A 22,513-nucleotide genomic window follows, 5' to 3' on the forward strand; every position below is an offset into this window, starting at 1 on the left:
TTCTACTTATACAAGGCTAGCGTAAGACAGCATATCAATACCTTTGCCACCTCTTTTCTATTAAAGCAGGCAAACATGATGCATGTTAACAATGGCAAATCGAAGTCATCATTTACACAAGCCAATTCTTGCATTCAGCCCATCAGAAGACAAGCTTTAGGCACCAGCTATATTGTTTCCATCTCTCAAAGAAAATTATGGAAAAAAAATCACAGGAAGTATTTAAAGTACCATCAACTGCAGGTGGAAATTTATTTCTCAGTCCAACCTCACTTCCTTCAATTAAGCAGCAAAGTCTGTGAAAATGAGACCACTTGAATTTTTCCCAGGAAAGTGAAGACTAATGAGCTCAGTGATGACAATGAGTACATTCTTCTTCCAAAAAATATTTGCTAAGACTAGAAGCTGTTTAGAAAAAAAAATGATCTGCATAGCTTCCTCAAAGTGATCTCATATTGAAAGACGACTGATTTTACTCTTCTGAACTTTGCCACAGAAGAGCTTCTATTTCTAATCACAACAATATGGCAACTTAAATATGAGTTGAGCTATCACATTCCTTAAAAAACACAACACTTCACATGTTACATTATGGCTAAAAGCAGCCATCAAAAATAGAAGGGGGGATGAAGTATCGGGGAGATGGGAGAAAAATCCATCCTCCGTGGTAGATGGTGTGAACCACCAGGAAGGAATAAGAGCAACATCTACATACTAAATCTGACGACAAGTGTAAATACAAGGGAACCATCCTGCAAAAGACAGACTACAACATGAAAAATTGGGAACAAAGAACTTATGTCCAGTTAACTCCACTAGTACAAAATGTTTAAAATTAGGTATCTTTCCCAATAACACACACAAACGGGAAGAGAAGCTGAGGAGTTGCTCAAGTCTTCTAGAAGCAGTCAGGGTTCAATAGTTACAGAATGAAAAGATTAGAATACAAGACAGGTATTCATCTATTTTAACAATTACAGACACCGTCAAGCCTTTTTATAAGTACACTAAGGCACGTATAATTCAACTTCTCTTTACACAGAGAAGCTGAAAGTTTGCCAGAGAAAGCAATTGAGAACTTCAACTTGAAAAAAATCTGGACCATACCGAAGGCCATAAATCTTTTGCTGAGATCAATTTTTTTTTTAAACAAAAGACCAAGGCAATCAATAAAAATTGATAGTGGCCTTAAATGGCAGTATCGGTATTGAAATGGCTAGTGCAAGTCAGATGGTGCAAGAATTATTTATATGCAGAAGGGAAGACAACATTAAAAAATCCACCATGACTTCATTTAGCTTAGTTTCTTAATGAAATTCCCGGCTTTAGCCAAGTTTCAAAGAGGAACAAAATCTATACAAAGTGTCTCAAAAAATTCAGCATTAAGGACTGCAAAAATGGAAAGTCAGGGAAAGCTCCGCCATTATTGATCTGCTTGCTAGTCATTGCTCACAGCCCCAAATCACCCATGGCACAGCTTCTGCCCAAACAGCAAGTCAAAAAGGGATGGTTAATAACAGATGAGCAAGTATTACACTGGATGTCAGAGGGAATAGATTAAAATTAAGAGGATTACAGGACAATAGCCTAAGACATCTAGTTCCTCTGGTATTGTTGCTCTAGGAATAGCCTGTACTTACATCTTAATAAAAATTGCAGAATTCTCATCTGTAAATTCACACTGAGAAATTCAGATCTTAATTTTCTTGAGTACATTACAAATGTTGACAGAATACTTCTCCACATGTTTGTATGGTAAGTATACACTAAAGTATTTCAGATGCTAAGCTATTCAGTGCCTAGGGTTTATTTTTAAGGTCTTCTACATACATATTGAAGTAAATGGTAGACTTTAAAAGTTAATTGCAATGCACTGTTGTACACAGATTCTACTAAAACCAATCTTTTCTTTAAACAAATTCAATAATCTGTCAGTATGAATTTTCTGAACGTAACTATATGTCAAAGCTTCATATTACACCAAAGCAATTCAAAGTCAACAAAGAATTAAGCTGCTTATTACGGCTGAGCATGCACATACAACATAGGAAACGCAAGAAAATTAATTCATCTTACCTTCAGGTGCATCTGCATCACAGTCTTTAGAAACAAATGTTGTGACATTCCCTGGCTGCCCATCAGTTGTCTTATTACTCTGCATTATAAATATGCAAAATTAGTACACCAGTCTATCGTAGTATTATTCCATACACAATGATAGTCTCTCAAATAAACACCTTTCAATAAATAACTGGATTTATAGAAGAGGCTTTGACTAACCCCCTTACACATTCAGAAGGATTAAGGTTTTTAACAGTAAATGCATTAAGTAAACTATCATTTAAGAGTAATTTAATATGAATTTTTTAAATATGCTTTCATTTAGAAAAAATAACAGCTTGTGAAAACTCATGCAAAATAAGAACTTCATCTCCAAAATTAAATCTTAATTTTTAAAACATAATTTGGAATTCATCTTTGGTGATGAAGACACTATGGAATTGTTAGGCTTGAATAATGATACCAAATCCAGTTTTATTCTGGTTTAAGATGATAGCATCCAATATAATTAGATATCCAGGGAAGAAGAAGATTGTGCTGCAAGTGAACTACTGAAAACCTCAAACATTCCTGTTAGTGTCTCAAACTGCATTACAGCTTTAAAAAATGACCCTAAAATTTGATTAATCAGTACGTGCTCAGCTTCTTTTTGATTATCCTGTACTGTACAAAGCTGTATCTTTGTCATCTCTCATAAATACACACATAAAGACAGCAACTGTGGAATAGCAACGCTTCCTAGCCACTCAGCAACCTAAGCATATCAGCACAGAGCCCAGTGGAAGCTAGCAGCTGTATTATCAAAAGAAGTGAAGCAATATTCAAAGTTTTGTACTGTGTGAAGATGCTCAAGGAATTAAGTCACATTACATACACTACAGCCAATTTTTGGCTTGTGCAGTACCAAGAGACCTACTAGTAGTTGAAAAATCCTGGCTAACAAATCTTTTAAAACTGAAAGTGAGCCTGGCTTTCAGTCATTGTAAACAGCATGCTTATTTTTTAATAACAACCCCCACACAGCATGTTACATCTCACCTGTACCAAGTATTTTTGGCTTCCATACATTACATATTGAGGAGCAAGACTGTAGATCATGTAACTTGTATGAAGAACTATCAATAGAAGTATCATACAGAGAAATAACAGTGCCTGAGGTCGAGTTTTTCCTCGTCTGATTTTATACAGCTAAAACAGAAAACATACAAATATTAACAACTGAAATTCAAGTTTTTTTTTTTTTTTTTTTTAAACTCTTACATTTCTCTTTAATCCAAGTAACAAGTTGAATTCTCTCAACAGAAGTGGGAGGCTGCTATAAATTCTCCTCCAGCAACTCCATTCCGGTGAGTTAAAACAGGCTTTCAGGTGTATTTTCCTGAAGTTCTAAGTACTGCTATTTAACTATTACAATTGTACAAATGACCCAGAAAAAGTATAGATGAGGAAGCTTCCTGAAACAGTTAGTAGCAAGATTTAAATAGTGTTGCTTATCACTGACATCAAGCCCTGCCTTGATTTGTCAAATAACATTGTGTCCTCTGGTTAAGGTGAGATGTCATCTATCACTACCTCTCTGATCAGATCTAAAACCAGAGAAGGGAATCATGAGATTATAACCCCAGGCACTGAGAAAACTTGTGTGCCATACAGTTGCATCTTTTCCACTTTCCTCTGCAGGGAGTGACATAATCCCTTGCTGTTACCTGTAGATACTACTCTATTCCTGTGATCCCCACAGGTTCAGCCGGAGTGCCGTATTAAGGAGAAAGCAACCAGCAGCTGAAGGGTAAATGATGGAAGACCAAAACTAGCAGCAAGCCCCATAATTCACTGCCTGGACTCAGTGTCAGTGTTCACAATTTTGGGGCGTCACTGCATGAAGGGTTGACAATGGTAAAGAAAGCAGGGAAGGCAGAAGCAGGGAAATATTAACCAAGGATCATAGGTATGATTGGTATACTGTTGATACTGTAGTTGAAAAAACAGCTTTGTAATATTATTTGCATCATATTTAGATAAGCCATATCAATGTACTCTTACCAAGTTAGAAAACCTTGCTTCCCACTTAAAAAGCAAGCCAAGCCTTATTGACTGCACATTTCTTATTTTGACCAAGAAATTCATTAATACTTCCATTGTATCAGAATCATATTGCTTCAACTTAAAAGGCAGAAGCCAAAGTGGCACTCGTTTCACACTTGACAGGGGTCAGCTGACTGCACTGCTTATCACGCTTATCAGCTTTGGTCTAATAACTCTGCAAAACAGAGTACCTTTCAAAAATAGTATGAGTTGTACATTATGCTTCTAACAGTCATTACATATACAAACAACACTTAATTGTGGCATCCCAGTACATAAATAATGACTATTTATAAAACATATTCAATGTCACATTTTTAAACAAAGCAATATTTACCCTTATCCAGAAGAACCATATACCCATATTTCGAATCCCTGCCATCGATGTGAAAATGAAGTACATAACAATAGTTGTAATAAGAATATAATCGAGTGGAAAAACCTAAAACAAGAAGCATACAAGTAGTTCAAATGACAATACAGCCTTCAAATTAGAAAACAAGCTCTCCCCTCAATGAAAGCAAACTAAGTAGTTTCTACCTATAGCATCTGAGGTAGTAACAGACATTCTCTTTAAAAGTTATATAGCTAGCTCCAACTAGAGCTAGTATAGCTTGCTGCTACGAGAGCTTACACCATTAGTTTGTGAAAGTAACTCAGCATTTTTCTTAATTTAAACATGCCTTAATTTTGAATGAGATGTTACACATTTTCAGGCCAAATACCTGATTCTTTTAAATACGCTGTCAGAACAAAATCCGCAGCAGCAAAAATCATCTTAGAACTACATGGGCATTCTTTTTGTGATTATTTCTGAAAATGCTTGCATACAAAAAGTGATTTGAACAGCTAGACAAAACACTGCTGCTGAACACTGCTCTTCCTAGTGACCTACAAACTGAAGTGTTTAATCGTTTTTGAAACCATGGGATAAACAATGCTTCGTACCAACCCATTATACTGAGAAGGTGGAAAGAACTCAGGTAGGGGAGGGTAAAGCATTAACTTACAATTACTGCTTTTCCTTTTGTTAACTTACCCACTACCGTTCGCAAAATTTCTATGTGGCCATGCTGCATTCCAGCCCTACTGAAGTTAGTAAATGTTTGTTCTAATGTAGGTTTTCTTTCAAAGAGTAATGCATTATTGTGACATACGTAACTGCACAGAGTGCAGTGTACCTTTTCAATAGGTAAAAATAACATTAAAACCCAAAGTGCATTTACTGCACTTAAGGGTAATAAGCTATTAACTGAGCAAAAAAAAAAAGAACCATCCTTATATCTGTACACCACCAACTCATTTACTTACTGTTTGAAGAACAGGTAACAGCATATTCAACGGATTAGTCAGATTAGTTCCTAAAATTATAAATCCAGAGTCGAATCCAGCTGAATGTAGAGCCTTGTCTAAACTGTGGTAATTAAAAAAAAAAGGGTAAGTATTATGGTTCTCCGAGAACTTTGTCTTCAGTTCAATTAAAAAAGGCAGGTCAAAAAAAGCTGAACTAAAACCAAAGATTAAAAGCTTTTCTGTACTTATATAGACACATGCTGTTTTACAACACTCATTGCACTTGTTCTATGGAAAGGTACATTGATTTTTGTATCTCCTTGCCACTTTATTTTTTCCCTAGTTTGGAAACAGTTTATTTGCCCAGTCTGAAAAATTAAAGAAGCCAACATTTGAGACTACTGGTTAAATATCAACCTTCATTGAAATCACCACTTTTGCAGCTCTCTAAATCGCTTTCAATTCCATGAAACAATTACAATACAATGCACATGATAATGCATTATATATGTCATTTACTGCAAGGATAAGCACCTGTTACCCAGCCCAATGAGTACCTACACATTTAGATTCACTCAAGCACTCAAAATACTTCTACAGTCTGAATTAAGCTTTCTTGAAGTATATCCTTAATTTCCCTGCTGCATCAGAACTGCTTTAAGCAGCATGCAGTTAAGCAAGCTGAACCACATCCTTCTTTGAACCTGTTTTAGGACATTTTGTTCAATTTCAATGTTTTATTACAATGAGAAAACCAGCACTAGCTATGGAAACATACCATAGGAAAGCAATGTGCTGACTCTTGAAGCAAACCACCCCTGAACTGACTTTGATGTTAGAAGAGAAAGTACATAGTTCAAGTGGATAAAAAGTGCTGAAATGTACTTACTTTGACAAGAAGAGAGAGACAGTGAAAAGCAGTGCCACAACGATGAAGAATACTCCCCACACAATCTAGAAGCAAAGATACATTACAATGAAACAGAAAATGCTTGCAGATGATACAGTAAGTGAAAACTTGTCTAAGTTTCAATACAGGACTAATGATCTTGGACCAGATCAGAGCTCAAACACGCTTAAAATAACTTTTTGGTAAGGACTTGACAGAAGCGCTAACAAAATGCTTCTTTAGTTAAACAGGTTTTATGTCAAGCATTCTAAAAGACAATCACCTAAGATGAGAACCACCTCTTTGTCTGGTGGACATACTAAACTCAGAACCAAGCGTTGAAGTACATCTCACAGAATCCCAGGATGGTTTAGCTTGGAAGGGACCTTTAAAGATCACCTGGTCCAACCGCCCTGGCACGAGAATTTCTTCCTAGTGTCTTATCTAAATCTACCCTCTTTCAGTTTAAAACCGTTACCCTTTGTCCTATCACTACATGCCCTTGTAAAGTCTACCTACAAGTCAAATGTGCTACTAAGAACACAGATGAGATGTTAAATGAACACAGCATTTACCAGAACACGCTACCTGTACTTGCTATATAAAATGGAAAACCTTAACTATATGCATGTATTTGGGTTTAATTAAGGGAAATTAGAATTTATTTCCATGGCCACACTACCACATCTGTGTACTTCCTTTCAACAGAAGACAACCTGAGCAGAACTTACAAGGAATAACTCACCTTTCCCAACCAAGAGTTCCCTTCTGCAGAGCAACTTAGTAACAACTGACAAAATCAGTTGGATGGGCTGACATAAAACTCAAGTAAATCAGCCTAAATACCAGCTCCACGTCTTGCTTCTATCTGCAAGTCCTCAGTTAGTAAGCAGTATTGACTATTTCAAAGTAAGTTTCAAGCTTCAAGTTACAGAAAGCAGCTTTCAAAGTATTTTGACTCAAAGGTTTAAGTTACCCAGAAATTTACCTTTGAAGTGACGTGACGACTTCAGAATGAACCAGGAAAAAAAATAAGATGCTTAGAATTACCAAAGTAGGAAGAAAGACACTTGAGCTTCAGAAATATGCAGATTCAACTTAAAAAGCTATCATTCTAAAATACATCTTAATCAGTCATGGATAAATACAGATGAGATTATTGTGACCACATCACAATAGCCAGATAAAGACCTCTCTTGTAGAGAAGGTTCTAGAAGAGCTTCCACACCCCTTCAGCTGCCCAAGGGGAGTCATTTGTCCCTTCTTTGGGCTGGATACTGTACTCAAGAATTTGAAAAAGAAAATTAAAAAAAAATACATCATCTGCTATGTTTATTTAGCCAACGAGTCATAAGCATAGCTAAGCACGGATAACTAATAAGGACCACTATAACTGAATCAGCTCCAGCTACTGTTTCTAAAGTCAGAGTTAGGCAGCTTTTAGCAAGCTTTTGCACAGGGCAATCTGAATCACCAGTAGAAAACTGCCCGATATACCAACTAAGAACAGAAGTTTCTCAGATCATACCCCTCCACAGCAAGCTCCCACTGTGTGTTAGCTGGACAGGAAACAGATGTTTAAAAACAATTAGGACCAGGTGTCTTAACCTTGTATTACTTCAATACTTTCTGCCAACTACAAACAGTAGACACGTATCCGTAACTCCTCTGGTATATACAAACAAGACAGGGATCTCCTGGAAAGAGTCCAGCGGAGAGCCACAAAGATGATATGGGGCCTAGAGCATCTCCACTATGAGGAAAGGCTGAGAGACCTGGCTCTGTTCAGCCTTGAGAAGAGAAGTCTGAGAGATGATCTTATCAATGTTTATAAATACCTTAAGTGTGGGAGACAGAGGGATTTGGCCAACCTGTTTTCAGTGGTTTGTGGGGACAGGACAAGGGGTAATGGCCACAAAGTGGAGCACAGGAAGTTCCGCACCAACACGCAAAAGAACTTCCTCACGGTGAGGGTGACGGAGCACTGGAACAGGCTGCCCAGGGAGGTTGTGGAGTCTCCTTCCCTGGAGATATTCAAAGCCCGTCTGGACGCCTACTTGGGCAGCCTGCTCTTGGGAACCTGCTTTGGCAGGGGGGTTGGACCCGATGATCTCTTGAGGTCCCTGCCAACCCCTACAATTCTGTGATATGCCCGTGTTTTGAAATAATTAATTTCATTACACTCTTAAAAATGGATAAGCAGTTAAAAAAGCATTCCTCTTCCTGTTTTAACCTCAAATCCAAAGCCTTTTCTATCTCAAACTTAAAGACCTTTGTTCTGCCTTAGTTCATCCTACGCTTCTACAGTGCTATTAAGACTACTGAGCGACTGGTTGATATTAATTGCAAACTGCTTATGTTCACACAATTTCAAAGCATCTATTGACTTAGGCCTTTCACAGAAGATATCCTTACATTATCTAGATTCTCCTCATAACTGACGACAGGCCAATCGAGACTATTTCTACTCTATTAACCAAAATGTAACTGATGAATAAAAGAATACTAACACTCAGACTAATAGGTGAGCTCACAACTTGTGCAGTTGATCTGAGTCTTATCAAGTGAGATCAACCTGACTGTGTCACATTTAAAGCATCCTGCAATTGGGTTCCATTTTGTATCTGGAGAACAGAAAGAGTAAGTCATCCCTTTCCTCCCTTACCTTCCCGCAGTCTATGACAAGCTAGAAAAAACTTGTAGTTGAAGCTATATGCTCACTGTTGCCTTTTATTTGTCACCTGTACAAAAGACAGATCTGTCTTCTACAGACAGTGTTCCAGGGATATAACTGTACTGTTGTCTACTAGTTCAAGCCAACTAGAATCTCTTAAAAAGATTTTAGATACAGCCATGAAAATTCACTAAGTGTTTTAATCTTTGTGTCACAGCACAAATGAGAAGGAATCCAAATCCCTGAGAACATGTTCGACTTCAGAGCAAAGGACAGGACTAAAACAAACCTCCTGATCTTATAACAGGACTATTTATCAATGGGTGTTAAAAAGCTTTTAATATGAGAACAGGCGAAAACAAAAAACCTGGGTTTCAGCCAAACAGCACACAGTGGAATTTAGGAAGGTCATTACTCAAGGAAAAAAAGCAACCCTCAATCTACATTAAAGAGAAGTTTAAACTTCCAATGCAAGATGAGATTTCTTCATACTCCATAGTTCTTTTGAAAGCAGGACCTCAATGCAATCACAACTCAAGCTGTGTTACCATTTCCCTATTACCAGAGCTGCTCCATTGCCAGACCACTTCCCCAAATCCCTCAGCTACAAAACACAAACCTCATCCCCACTCGTACTCAAAACATTTGCTGAAGAGCAGGTAGCAGACCTGCTGCATTGCACTTATATCATTTTGATCAGCTGTGTCTGCTTGGGTTTCCAAATCTACAAGTCAAGTAACCGCATAAAAATGCGGTTCACTGTTTTTTTGGCAACACTGCTGACATTACATAGACAATGAGCAGAAACACTCGCTATTACAACTGATGTTGCTCCCTGAAATAAGTCCCTTTGGCATCTTTGTATTATAAAGCCTCTACACTAGCATATAAGGAAACAGCTGAAGCAGAGGGCAGTAAGAACTATTCAAAGCTTTGTTTTTACATTTGAACATATGGCATTAAAGAGATATGGATACATAAAAACCAAGACAAAAGCGTGTAAATTGGCATATCTCAATAGTAAAAGTGTGCCACTTCCAGGTCGTGGTGGAAAGCTGACTTGTATTCTAGTGTAATAAACCAGAGCAAATGACTTAGAAATATTAATAATTAGTGTATTTTTCTACTTCAACTGTACATAATCAAATTACAAGCTTAAGCTCTTCTGACATTATTTGTGTTCCATTTACACCATTTTTCTTAGTATCTCTCTTCGACTACCCAAACCTTCCCCCCATTATCACCCTTTGAGTTATGCACTGAGCTCTTTGCCTCCTATCCCTACTCCCAGAAGTCAGTCAAGCTAAGCCATTTCATCCTTGGATAATTACAAAATGTTACTGAGATGATCATGGAAGTTAGGCCTCAGTCCATTTTGAGCTGGCGCGATCACCTTGCTAAGCATACCCCTCCAAAAAAACTAAAAGAATACTTGCCTGCCTAATTGTTTCCTATGGTGAAAAAAAAAAAAAAGAAACTGCAAATCATCTTGTTACAGCTATTCCATGACTTTGAAGCAACAATGAAGCAAAATGAAAAATTTAAAGGAGCAGTCATCCTCTCAGAGCTGGTATCCATTAGCAGAATAAAGAAAAGTGGTAGCACAGAAATGCAATGTTATTGAACGGCTAACACTGGCCAAGAAACAAAGCTGGATTTCTCACAGGTAAGAACTGCTATTTGGATTAGGTTTACCTGACAAGGTGCTGGCAGTCGGGGAGCTGTAGGGTTGCTATCTGGTAAGAGGTGGGGTGGTCCTACATGGGGACAGGGAAAAGAGCATGAGGATGAAGGAGCTGCAAAGAAGAGATGTTTTAAACTGCACTGCCCATCCCCCTGTGCCACAGGGGAGTCAGAAATGAAGGGGGGAAGCTGAACCTTGGAAAAAGGTGGTAGGGGGGTGGTAGTGGAGTGCTGTCTTTCTCACCTTCCAAATCTATTTTAATCAGCAACTAAATTATTTTTCCTCAAGGCTGTACTGCCCATTATGGTAACTAGTACGTGATCTCCCTGTCTTTATCTCGATCCACAAGGTCTTCCGATCTTATTTCCTCCAATATCCCATTCATGAAGAGTGAGGGAACAGCTGGCTGGGCATCTGCTAGCAAACTGAGTCAAGCCATGACACAACCTACTTTCCACAATGTGTCAGGTAACCTGGGAAAAAGGCTAAAAAAGATTGTTGGTATTAAGTGTTTTGCTTAACCTAAGTTTTACTGTTGTCATTATATAAACTTAGGACATGGAATAGTCACACCTCTTGCTTGCTATCCTCTCAGCCTCCCTGATTTAGAGGACAGCTGTGACTGCAGGAAGAAAGCCTGTCAGTTTAGCCACATCACGTCCTTGAGGCAGATGAACTGACTCATGACAGCACCCTTCTGCACAAGCACGTCGCCAGCACAGGTGTTACCCAAAGCCCTGCACAGCAATTGCCTACTTTCCCCTTTTTCACTTCTCTAGAGAGGTGAAAGATCAAAAGCCCACAAAAAAAGAAACAGAACGTATTCAAGAGGAATAACCTGACTCTCCACCCTCAATAACACATACTTAATACTTCTCTGAAGGCCTTCAGCAACAAGTAGAAAAACTGAAGCATCTATATATACAAAAAGTCCTTGTGTCCTTAAGATTAGACAGAAGAACAGTTTGTATCTCCCTTCCTGAGTTCATATGTGCCATTTTCTACTCACCAAAAGAACGCTGTTCTCTCTGTAGCATCTTCCATGTACTTGGACTGATGAAAATGCCTTTAAGTCCCCGCTTAAGGTAGGCACTTGAGTTTGTTTGCTCTGCTCACAAAGGGAACTCATTTTCAAAACTGAGCACTCATTTTCTATTATTGCTCACTTTAGACATCACTTCAATCCAGAAATGTTTTTTAAATCCCCCATGAAAAACCAATGCAGTACTCAAAACTTACCATTGTTGAGCAGACTTCCACGTTTCACAACTTTGTTCACATACTGAGAGCAAACCTAACTACATGCTCTATAATTTTTTCCTTAAAGTTTCTCTCTCTATCCAGAGAAAAAAAAAAAATCTCTCGTTGCTCAGAATATCAGACGAAAGTGTGATAAAGAAAGGAGGAGTAGACTAGCTATCTACATGAAAGGTTAGATTCTGTAGGAAGAAACTAGACTAGTTTGACTTCACTTAATAACCATTAAATTAACCATTAATAACCATTAAAATAACCATTAATAACCCCATGCTGTCCCCTACTCACATCTTTGCGATCTTCCAGGTGTCTTGTTTTTAAGTGAATTGAAAAATTAGCAGCTTCATGTCTGAGTTGGACTTCATGATTCTTGTGGGGCCAATCCAACTTGGGACATTCTGTTCTGAGTTTGATATATTTTTATACAGCTTTGAGTAAAACAAACGTAGTCTGCGAAATTTACTTCAGTCCATATCAAAGAAAATATACTCTTCAGAAAAAATTAAGTTTTGGCTTTGACAAACTACATACTACTACCAAATATTTAGCTCTAACAAAATAATTAAAGCAAGAGTGTAAGAAGACACTATACAAATACAATTATTATTAGAGAAGTCTGAATGTAAATACTAAAATACTGTAAAAAAAAAAAACAACACACTGAAACTAACTGTTGTTCCCAGGCATGTCATTATAGTCTGTCAATCCCAGCAAGGGTCTACAACCCAAAACAAAGCAGAAATAGCACTCTCCATATCTAGTAACTGACACAAGTAGTACCTCCTGAGGTTTGACAGACTTTTCTGCACTTCAATATTGATCAGAAGTATTATATGTGACTATAAAAAGATTTCCTTCTCTTCATCTTGGGACAGAGTGGCTAAAAAAATGTGCAGAGGAAAAAGATCTGGGTGTGCTGATTGATGCTTGCCTGAACACGAGCCAGCAGTGTGCCCAGCTGGCCAAGAAGGCCAACGGCATCCTGGCTTGTATCAGGAGCAGCATAACCAGCAGGACCAGAGAGGTGATCATCCCCCTGTACTCTGCCCTACCTCAAGTACTGCGTTGAGCTTTGGACCCCTCACTACAAGCAGGACATCGAGGCCTTGGACCATGTCCAGAGAAGGGCTATGAAGCCGGTGAAGGGCCTGGAACACAAGTCCTATGAGGAGCAGTTGAGGGAACTTGGGCTGTTTAGTCTGGAGAAGAGGAGGCTCAGGGGAGACGTTATTGCTCTCTATAACTACCTGAAAGGAAGGTGGGGGGAGCTGAGGGTCAGCTTCTTCTCGCAGGTAACTACTGACAGGACTAGAAGAAATGGCCTCAAGTTGTGCCAGGGGAGGTTCAGGTTGGAAATGAGGAGACATTTCTTCTCAGAAAGAGCAGTCAGGCATTGGAACAGGCTGCCCAGGGAGATGGTGGAGTCACCATCCCTGGGGGTGTTCAAGGAAAGGTTAGACGTGGCGCTTGGTTTAGTGTGTGTTGTCAGTGGTAGGGGGATGGTTGGACCAGATGATCTTGGAGTTTTTTTTTTTCCAACCTTTATGATTCTATGATTCATAAAGCCACCAATTGAGCCACTCAGAAGTTACATGTGTGTGGAGGCAATTCAAATACGATTAGAATAACAAGTAAAACAATTGTGCAAGAGTTGAGATGTTTATTAAGGTGACGGATATTATCACTTTCATAGGACAGCTCTAGGAAAAGTCAAAGTAAACACACGCTTTGTAACATGCTTCACAGTACAGCTTTATTCCAAGTTAAAATTTGCCAGGAAGAACTACTAAATTGCAGCTCTACTTTTTTAGTCTTGGATTCTTAGGTCAGCTACTCACTGAGAGGGTAAAAAAAAAAAGATTCAAACCACAAGAACAATAAGACACTGAAATACTATCCTGACCATAAGTAGCTACTGGTATCGTACACTATCCCATGAGAATACAATGAATTATTCAAGTCCTACAGACACTACATGCAACCAACGCATTTCGCAAAATTAAGGTTAATGTTAGAAGTTAAAGAAACTACACAAACTGTTCAGTTTGATTCAAAATAGTTACATTCATCTTTTATTCAAAAGTGTTTAATCTAGATTTTTAAGTTATCATTGAAAGATAACTCCACTAAGAATTTTACACTGAAAGCTTCTGTCCGACTAATCTCAGCCTGTTTCCATTGGTACTCAGAATTAACAATAGCAGTGGCAGAGCAAATTGCTCATAGCCCCCCTCATCTTTACAAAGTACAGACTAAAGTCATACTAAAATTACTACCTGCCGTTGGCAAGAAATACTTTATATGTTAATACTGTTCCATAGAAGTACTTTTATTTTTATTTTCTTTTAAACCAGGTATATACATAAGTCAACTAAGATCAAAAGACCGAGATGAAAGCTTTGACACTGTAAGAGTCTCTTTTGCACCAGTTAAGCATCAGGATTGAAGTTCTACATATCCAGCTTACTATTGATCAAGAAATTACTTCGCAAGATGCTCATTCCAAATGCATATATTCTTGTCAACATCTCTCACTTTTGCTGGCTACATGTAATTTCAACTAATCAACTGACAGCTATGGAATTCTTTGTTCTCTTCTTCCTATTTTCACATGCCTGAGAAAAAATAATTGAATTTGCCATGGCAATAACACAATAGCACATTTTACATTCCCCTTATCATATGTTGTTTTTAATACATTGCACCACTCCTAACTGTTCTTAACTACCTTATGGTTAGCCACAATGCAAGCTCTAAAAAAAAAAAAGTCAGATGTAGTTATACATCAATCTTCAACATGTGTTCGCTGTGCCCTCTCTGCCCCCAAGTAACTACTTTTTCCATGTCCTCTCTACAGGAAAGAGCTCTTCTGGCCATAGAAATTAAGTTAAAGAACAAGGAAAATGTCAGATTTTAAAGAATAAGCAACAAGATGAAAGAAAAAGGGCTATAGCCAATCAAGTTAAAGACAAAAACAATAAGGGTAGCAAAGGTCTAATACAAGATTAAGTCTATTCCACCCCATATAATCCAAGGTAATGATATTCATAAATCCATGTCTTTTTTTTTTTAATATTTTGCTTTTGAAGCAAATCATGTTCCAATTATATGATCAAAGATGCTAGAGCTACTTTTTATCAGACATACACTAAGTGTGGGTACTGCTTCCAGGTCTCTATTTCCATTCCTCTCTTCAGTTTATAACACCTCTGTAATCCCCTCTTTCTTAACCACATGACAAGCAGATACATCTGGAAGATGCATCAAGCTAGACATGTTTTTTTTCCCACAACCTGTCAGTCACGCAACTTAGACTTAAGAGTGAAACAGGCCTTAGCCTACAGGAATCTATTCGAAGTGTTATATCTATTTTTCCCCACAAGATGTCAATCTCATTTCTGTAAATGCATCTATGCAGACAAACTCATTTGGAAAATTGCTGACACTTCTTTAGTATGAACTAGGTCCTACATGTGCATGCTTTACATACACCACACACACCATTTTATCTGCACACACAGTCTTCAAAAGAAAAAAAAAGAAAAAAAAAGAAAAAAGAAAATGACAAAACACAGTATGTTGGTGTATAGGGTATGAGTGGCAAGGTTTTAGTAGTGGGATGTTGCAGGGATGGCTTCTGTGAGAAGAGGCCAGGAGCTGCCTTCTGCTGGACACAGCTGGTTCCAACAGCAGGACACAGCTGAGCCCATCATCCAAGCTGGTGGCACCTTTGTAAAACATTTAATAAAGGGCACCACACTAGTGGCATGGCAGTGAGGGGTGAAGAAAAAAATGAAAAATTTAAAGCATTGAGGTCATAGAAGGAAGAAGAGGAAAAAGTATTCTGTGCCAGAAAAAAAAAGATTTCCTCCACAACCTATGAAAGATGCTGTGATACAGTCCTCCAATCTGTAGAGGACCCAGATAGGAGCAGGTTCCTCCTCTCTCTCTCCCCCACCTACTACCCACCCAAGAACTGCAGCCTGTGGGAAGATCCATGCTAGAGCACAGGGAAAGCTTGAAGAGAAAGGAGACGAACTGACCATAAACAACCTTGAAGACAATGGGGAAGAAGTAAAGGAATCGGGTAAGGAGTGAAGTTGAGCCTAGGAAAAAGGAGGTGGGGAGGGTGGAGGAAGGTGTTTCGAGTTTTGTTTCACACTATTGCCAGTTTAGATAGATTTGGGTAAACTTAACTACCTTTCCCCCTCAAACTGAATCTGTTTTGCCCACGATGTAATTGGTAAGTGGTCTCCCTATCTTCATGTTAACTGGCAAGTTTTTTTTTTTTTCTACCTCATTTTTAACCCTTATCCTGTGGAGAAGAGAGAACAAGAAAAAAAAAAAGCTGGGTTGGTGCCTGGCAGCTGGCCACTGGCAACCTACCACAACTGGGAGACACACTGTAAAAGAAATCTTTGTGTTAGGAATTTTCAGATTCTTCAAAGGACAACAGAGTATGTGGACCAGGGAAATTAAATTAATCAAGGGGACTAAGGAATGCTTTGAGAGAGGAATGAAGTGCCCACGGTTAATGAACAAGGAAGCAGACAACAGAATTGGTCATTTCTCAGAAAGGAGGTCACTACAGTGCTAGAACAAACTGAATAACATTGAGGATAGGTAAAGACAAAGGCTTAAAAGAATCTCAGCACTAAGTGATGAGAATAAATGAAATTCAAGGTATAATAGATATGAAATGAAACACATGGGTTGATATACCCAGAGGAGCTAGATCAGGATTGGATAAATGTAACTGCTTTGTGTGTGTGTGCATGAGATGAAAGCCCTGTTTTTACTTTAGAAGAGAGAAGAGAAGGAACCTAAGCTTTGAAATCAGTGATCAGTGTCAATCCTCTATCAGCGTGATTACAAGACAGTGTCTTCAGAGAATCCCACAGAGACAGATTTGCAGCATTTGTTTCCCAAGAGTACAAAACACACACCACCAATTTGTCTGCAGTTAAGCAGGTAGCACTGTTAGGAGCATGTTCCAAGATCTCTAAAACTGACAAAGGAAAAGAGTTGGTGGACACAATATCCAAAATTAGCAACTAGCAGCTATCTATTTATTTATTTTTTGGTAAGAGTTGTAGAATGGAAAACATGGTATCAGAAAGACAGAAATGTAACCTCATGCTCTTGGAGCTCTGCTAGGTGAGAAGGCTGGATGAGCAAAGAGCAGCAATATGCCCCCTACTCTGCCACACCCCTGAAGCCAATCGTCTACTCAAGGAACCATTTTACTTGCAGGATAATGAAAAGTGATAAAATAACACATTTGCAAGTCTGCATTGGAAGCAGTCCAAGTATTAATATTTTCTCTATTGTGAGAAAAAAAGGAGTAAGGTTATCATAGCAAAAGCTAAACAAGTTGACCACAGAAATAAGACAAAGGTCCTTTTAGCTCCAACTTAACTATCTATCTTAGCCAAGCACACGTTTTGGTATTTTAATCACTAAGTGGCTTCTTACAATTTTATACTAGCGCTTCTCTTTATACTACACAAGACTATAGCGACTACTTATGCCTTGCACTTAAAGGCTTCAAACAGAGAAATATGGTATGTAAGGCTACATGTCATGTATATACACACACACGGAGTCACACACACCTTTCTAGGGATCATTTGAAACAGATAGGACTTGCTGCTTTTCCGTCTTAATTGTATTTTAATAAAGTAAAAAGCTATCCAAGAGCTCAAAGAGCTTGCTGTAAGGTTGTCATAGGGTATATTAACGATAAGCAGTTGATATTCAGTATGGTAACTGATAAACTTGTCCTATGATTTATATGGGAAGAAGCCTGGAAGGTATTACATGCAACTTAACTCTCAAAATGTGTCAAAACTTGTTACCTTTAGAGGTCGGATAGCTTCACAGAACTTCGCCCACCAACTTTTCTCAATTGACTCCAGATGCCTCTCTCTCCTTCGAAGTGTTCTTAGTCTCTCTTCTAGCTGTTGCACAGTCCGTCTATCCCTTGATGACAGAGGTCGACCATCTCTGCACTGATTATCAAAAAATATTGCAAGCGATCAAGGAACACAAGCAAAGAACAGACTTGGTATCTAGTTTAATGAATTACAACAACTCTAAGATTCGTTGGTATATAATTCATACTGTTTTTATACCACTTCAGGTATAGAAAGGTATCTTCCCCATATCCTCTACAACACCCTGAAGTGACTTAAAGAAAAAAAAAACTTTTCAAAACCAGCCTAAGCTGTAAGACTAATTGAATCCAGAGGGCATACTAACAGCAGAAGACCAGACTACACATCTAACCTAATGTAAAGATTGAGTAAGATAAATTTGCAGTTCTGCATGTTTTCATTGCACTCATTTCATTGCCTCATTTTCTTCATGATTTCTCACAAATGTAATCGACTAAGATTTCAACTAAACACTAATGCAGAATCCTGACCATAATCCATAAATCAAGGAAAATTAGGTGATACCAGTGGTCACATTAAATTATAGAAATAACTAGAACAAAGTCATTCTGCCTTCTGATCTTAATTGTCTTGTTACCAAGCCCAGCTAACACTAGGTGCTTGCAAACTCTCATAATCCAACAGTCTTCTGTAACAAGCAATGCTCTATTTTTCCAGGACTTTCTCATTGATTTCAGTAATCAAAATGCCTTTGCTGTAGCCATATTTTTCACAAAACCCAAAACTTTACAATTTAAACCACAGAAGGCTACTTTTTAGGTTTCATTATGCAAGATTTGTAGAATGTGAAGGTATCCACACTATATGGAAATAGCAAGTATCAAGCAGAGCCTGTCAGAACCATTTCAACACCGCTGGGAATCTACCACCACAGAGCACATAACAGCACATACGGACTACCAGGATGAAAATGCTCATATCTTAATGTCCCTTCTTTCCTATCCCCCCCACTCAGGGCTGTGAAATACACTGGTCAAAACATTATCTGAAATGGGCTGGGAAAAGGGTAGGTGATTACCCCCAGCACCTTACACATACAGGAGAAATCTGTTCAGCACTCCCAAGTAGTTAGAGCTTTCCTGCTTCTATTATGCACAGCATTTCAGTGAGCTGCAAAGCCATCACAGATTTACACATGGCATTAGCATCCTGACGTTTAGAAATCGAAACAGATTTCCCAAAGTACACATTTAACAAATAAATGTTTTATAACAAAGTACATTAACTTTGAAGCACGAATATTTAGAGCTGTTACTTATTCATAAAGATGATTAATAGTATGATGAATCTGACTCGTGGCAGATCCATGCAGCAAGTATCCAACGCTGATAATAACTGAGTAAGCATCAAAAAATTGGATGCTATAACTGGTAGTGGACTAGAGCGAGGTTAACATTCTCTGCTTCCACCAGGTGTGTCTCTTCCATATATCTAAGCAGCGCTGCAGAAATTCAAGTTTAGCTCATCAGCACTATTAGCAGCGAGATACTAATAACTACTGCTGATGGACTGATAAATGGACTGATAAAGAAACCTTCATCTCTACTACACAAGTAACCATGCCCATTTCCAAATAACTTAAGAATTGCAAGCGCTAATCACATCTATCTTGCTACTCTTTCCATTTGTCTGGAACAAAAAAAGAAACTCATAGTAAGAGCATAAACTGGTAAGCCAAGCAAGAAAAAAAGATCCTTAGTTTAAGTGAGAAGCGTACAGCAGATACCTTGGACTTAATCCTTAACATACGTTGCTCCACTTCTTCAATATCTTCAGTGTTCTCCAAACGTTCATAAGCTGCACTGGTAGTTCCTTTAATCAAGTTTAGAGGCAAAGCTGACATACCATAAGCCTAAAACAAAGAAAGGAAAAGAAAATATATACAAAGAAGATATATACTCAAATTTTCTGCTAGACTGTTTCATCTAATTAGTCTACCATATGTTGTAGCTGTAAGGTATCACAGTAGTTTTTTAGTTCATTTTTGAGTAAAACAGAATAAACACTACACAGGTTCCAGTGTCCCACATTGCTCCCAAATTAAATTTCTCAAGATCATTGAGACAATAACATACGTTAAAACTTTATGTAAGCACAACCCACTGAAGACTTTTCAAGCTAGCCCATTTTTGGTCAATTCCTTCACCTTTCTAAAACTTCCTCAACTCAGATCCTAATCACAACATCGTATAATAAAGGAATTTGTACATAATGAACCTTAACAGTTTTAGAAGTAAAGCAAAAACAGTTTCCTTATAGCCAATAGCCCTCAACTTACTTTTTAAATGAAGTTACCTAGAAAGTACCTGATTTACTATAAAAATTTCTGTAGTAAAAAAAACATAGAAGCTAGGTGAAAATAGGTGAAAAGCCTAAACTCATTCATATTCAAAAGACTACTTAAATATCCATTCACATCCATAAACATCTGTTAGCACCAACTCCTAGCTATAAATCCTATACCATTCAAAGTGTCTGCCTATTTCTATGTAACACTACATTGGAAAAATCTGGGCATAAAGTCTACAAGCTTTCTACTGTCACAAAGAAAAAGTATTTAAGGTGAGATACGCAGAAGCATTTCATTGATTCCTCCCCACTCCCCTCTGAATTTTACAGACCTAGGCAAAAGTCAACAAGTTAACTATGGCTGATTTGTTTTATTGGGGGTGGGAGGCTGCTGGTGACGGTTTTTCCATAGTGCTGAGCTCAGCAGCAAGGTTCTTGAACAGAATTTCAACGAACAAATGCTGTTTACTACAGTGCTTGATATCTGAATATTATCTAACTTCAGAAATCAGCAGTTTCATAGATGTTCATAGGCATACTACTTCCTCCTCCAAGTACAGCTTTGTATTTCTTACAATATTTAACTAAATGCTGAAGTGTTATAAATGTCTACATGCATGCTAGGTCAGACCACATGAGCTTTCTATACACAAGAATTGATTTGACTTCTTTGAGAACCTGCTCAGGCACACTGATGTCTCATGAACAGTATACTCAAAGAAAGAAGCTGTACATTTTCAGCATACTTTTCAACAAGCCAGATACCCTGCCATAAACAGGTATTTCTAAGCCTCTTGGACACAAGTCTTATTTACTAGCACTGTAGCTCAAATATTCATTAGCTAGTATTTCAGTATAAATATATGCCACTGAGTTTCTCTCTTCAAATGACAATATTTCATTGTTTCAAGGTACATTTCTTCATAAATTAGGCTAGAAAAAAATGGAACAGAAGTTTAGTAGTCTCACAGTCTTGTTCATTTATTATGGCTTCTTTTTCTTGTTTTTCTTGTTCATTTATTAGGCTTCTTACATTCATTGTGACAGTTACCAGTAAGGTGGTGGAACAGTGTTAGTTAATTTCAACAAGCAGATAGCACATGTCTCTCTCAACAGGCTTCAAACCCAAGGAAACAGTGGTACCTGTTAAATCACCTGAAAGCATTTAAGAGGGGGTAAGAGAAAAGTATTTTCCCTAAAATATTACTTGAAATGTTCATTAGTGAAGAACACATTGTTAGATCTTTCACAACTTGCACTACCCGAAGTTTTTCTTGCACAGGAAAAAGCCATATTAGAAGTGGTTTTAACTTAGACTCCTAGAGAATAAAGTAGACTTTAAGATCTCTCTAATCATCAGTGGGATAGTAAGACATACTGCTCTTTCAAGTCATCAATACAGACAGAGAATGAAGAACAGAAAGATGAGTCATCTAGATTTAGGTTGGAAATTAGGTTGAGGTTCAGGCTGGAAATGAGGAGAAATTTCTTCTCAGAAAGAGCAGTCAGGCACTGGGACGGGTTGCCCAGGGAGGTGGTGGAGTCACCGTCCCTGGGGGTGTTCAAGGAAAGGTTGGACCTGGTGCTTAGGGACATGGTTTAGTGGGTGACATTGGTGGTAGGGGGATGGTTGGACCAGACGATCTTGGGAGGGCTTTTCCAACCTTAATGATTCTAAGTCACAAGGAAACAACAACCAGCTCAATATTGTTTACGCAATGTCAGTAGGCATTGAAGAACAGTGAGAATCATACTCTAGCTGTTCTCAGTGTGCCACAGAACACAAATATACTTTTTACTCTAGAAATCACTAAGCACTAAGATACCACATTAGAGATTACCCTAGCATTACATCAGTTTGCTTAGTCTTCAGGCTTCGTGTTCTTTCCTTCCCATCTTGTCAACAGCAGATCCAGCCACTCTCCTCACATCCTCCAGGAAAAACTAGATGTTAAGAAGTAACAGATGCTGCTCTTTTTTCCTTTTGTCTCTTGCAGGCTCAGAATCTTACAACACCTTAGGGTTGCCAAAATTCCCCAGCCTGTGACTACATAAGGCATTATCAGTCTGTCTTACTAGTCACCCGCTAAGTTTATAGTGATCTGTAAGCGCAAGATATAAAATAAGTGATGTTGAAATAAGTTGTAAAAATCCCATTTTACAGAAGTTGCAGCAAGCAAGTACTTCAGGGATAAACTCTTAGTAAGATCCAGAAAGGTTGGGAATCATAACTGCTAGTCTAACATTTTTTAAATTGAACAAGATACCAAAAAATTTCCACTGAAGAAGGTGTATTATGAAATTGCGAACACCTAATATGCAAC

At 38.1% G+C, this 22,513-nt stretch overlaps 1 protein-coding gene across 1 annotated transcript in view; it reads right to left on the reverse strand.

Moving 5' to 3' along the window:
* The window catches only part of LMBRD1 (LMBR1 domain containing 1), a 75,794-nt gene that overhangs the window by 13,568 nt on the left and 39,713 nt on the right, over positions 1–22,513 (reverse strand). Inside the window, exons 8-14 of the mRNA XM_083830422.1 lie at positions 19,627–19,752; positions 17,802–17,954; positions 6,329–6,393; positions 5,458–5,560; positions 4,484–4,588; positions 3,100–3,249; positions 2,077–2,155 (exon numbers count right to left, since the gene is read on the reverse strand). Coding sequence (XP_083686548.1) covers positions 2,077–2,155; positions 3,100–3,249; positions 4,484–4,588; positions 5,458–5,560; positions 6,329–6,393; positions 17,802–17,954; positions 19,627–19,752 — 781 coding nt within the window. The remainder of the gene's footprint in view (positions 1–2,076; positions 2,156–3,099; positions 3,250–4,483; positions 4,589–5,457; positions 5,561–6,328; positions 6,394–17,801; positions 17,955–19,626; positions 19,753–22,513) is intronic.

Source organism: Anser anser (assembly GCF_964211835.1).
Source record: "Anser anser genome assembly, chromosome: 3".
NCBI lineage: Eukaryota > Metazoa > Chordata > Aves > Anseriformes > Anatidae > Anser > Anser anser.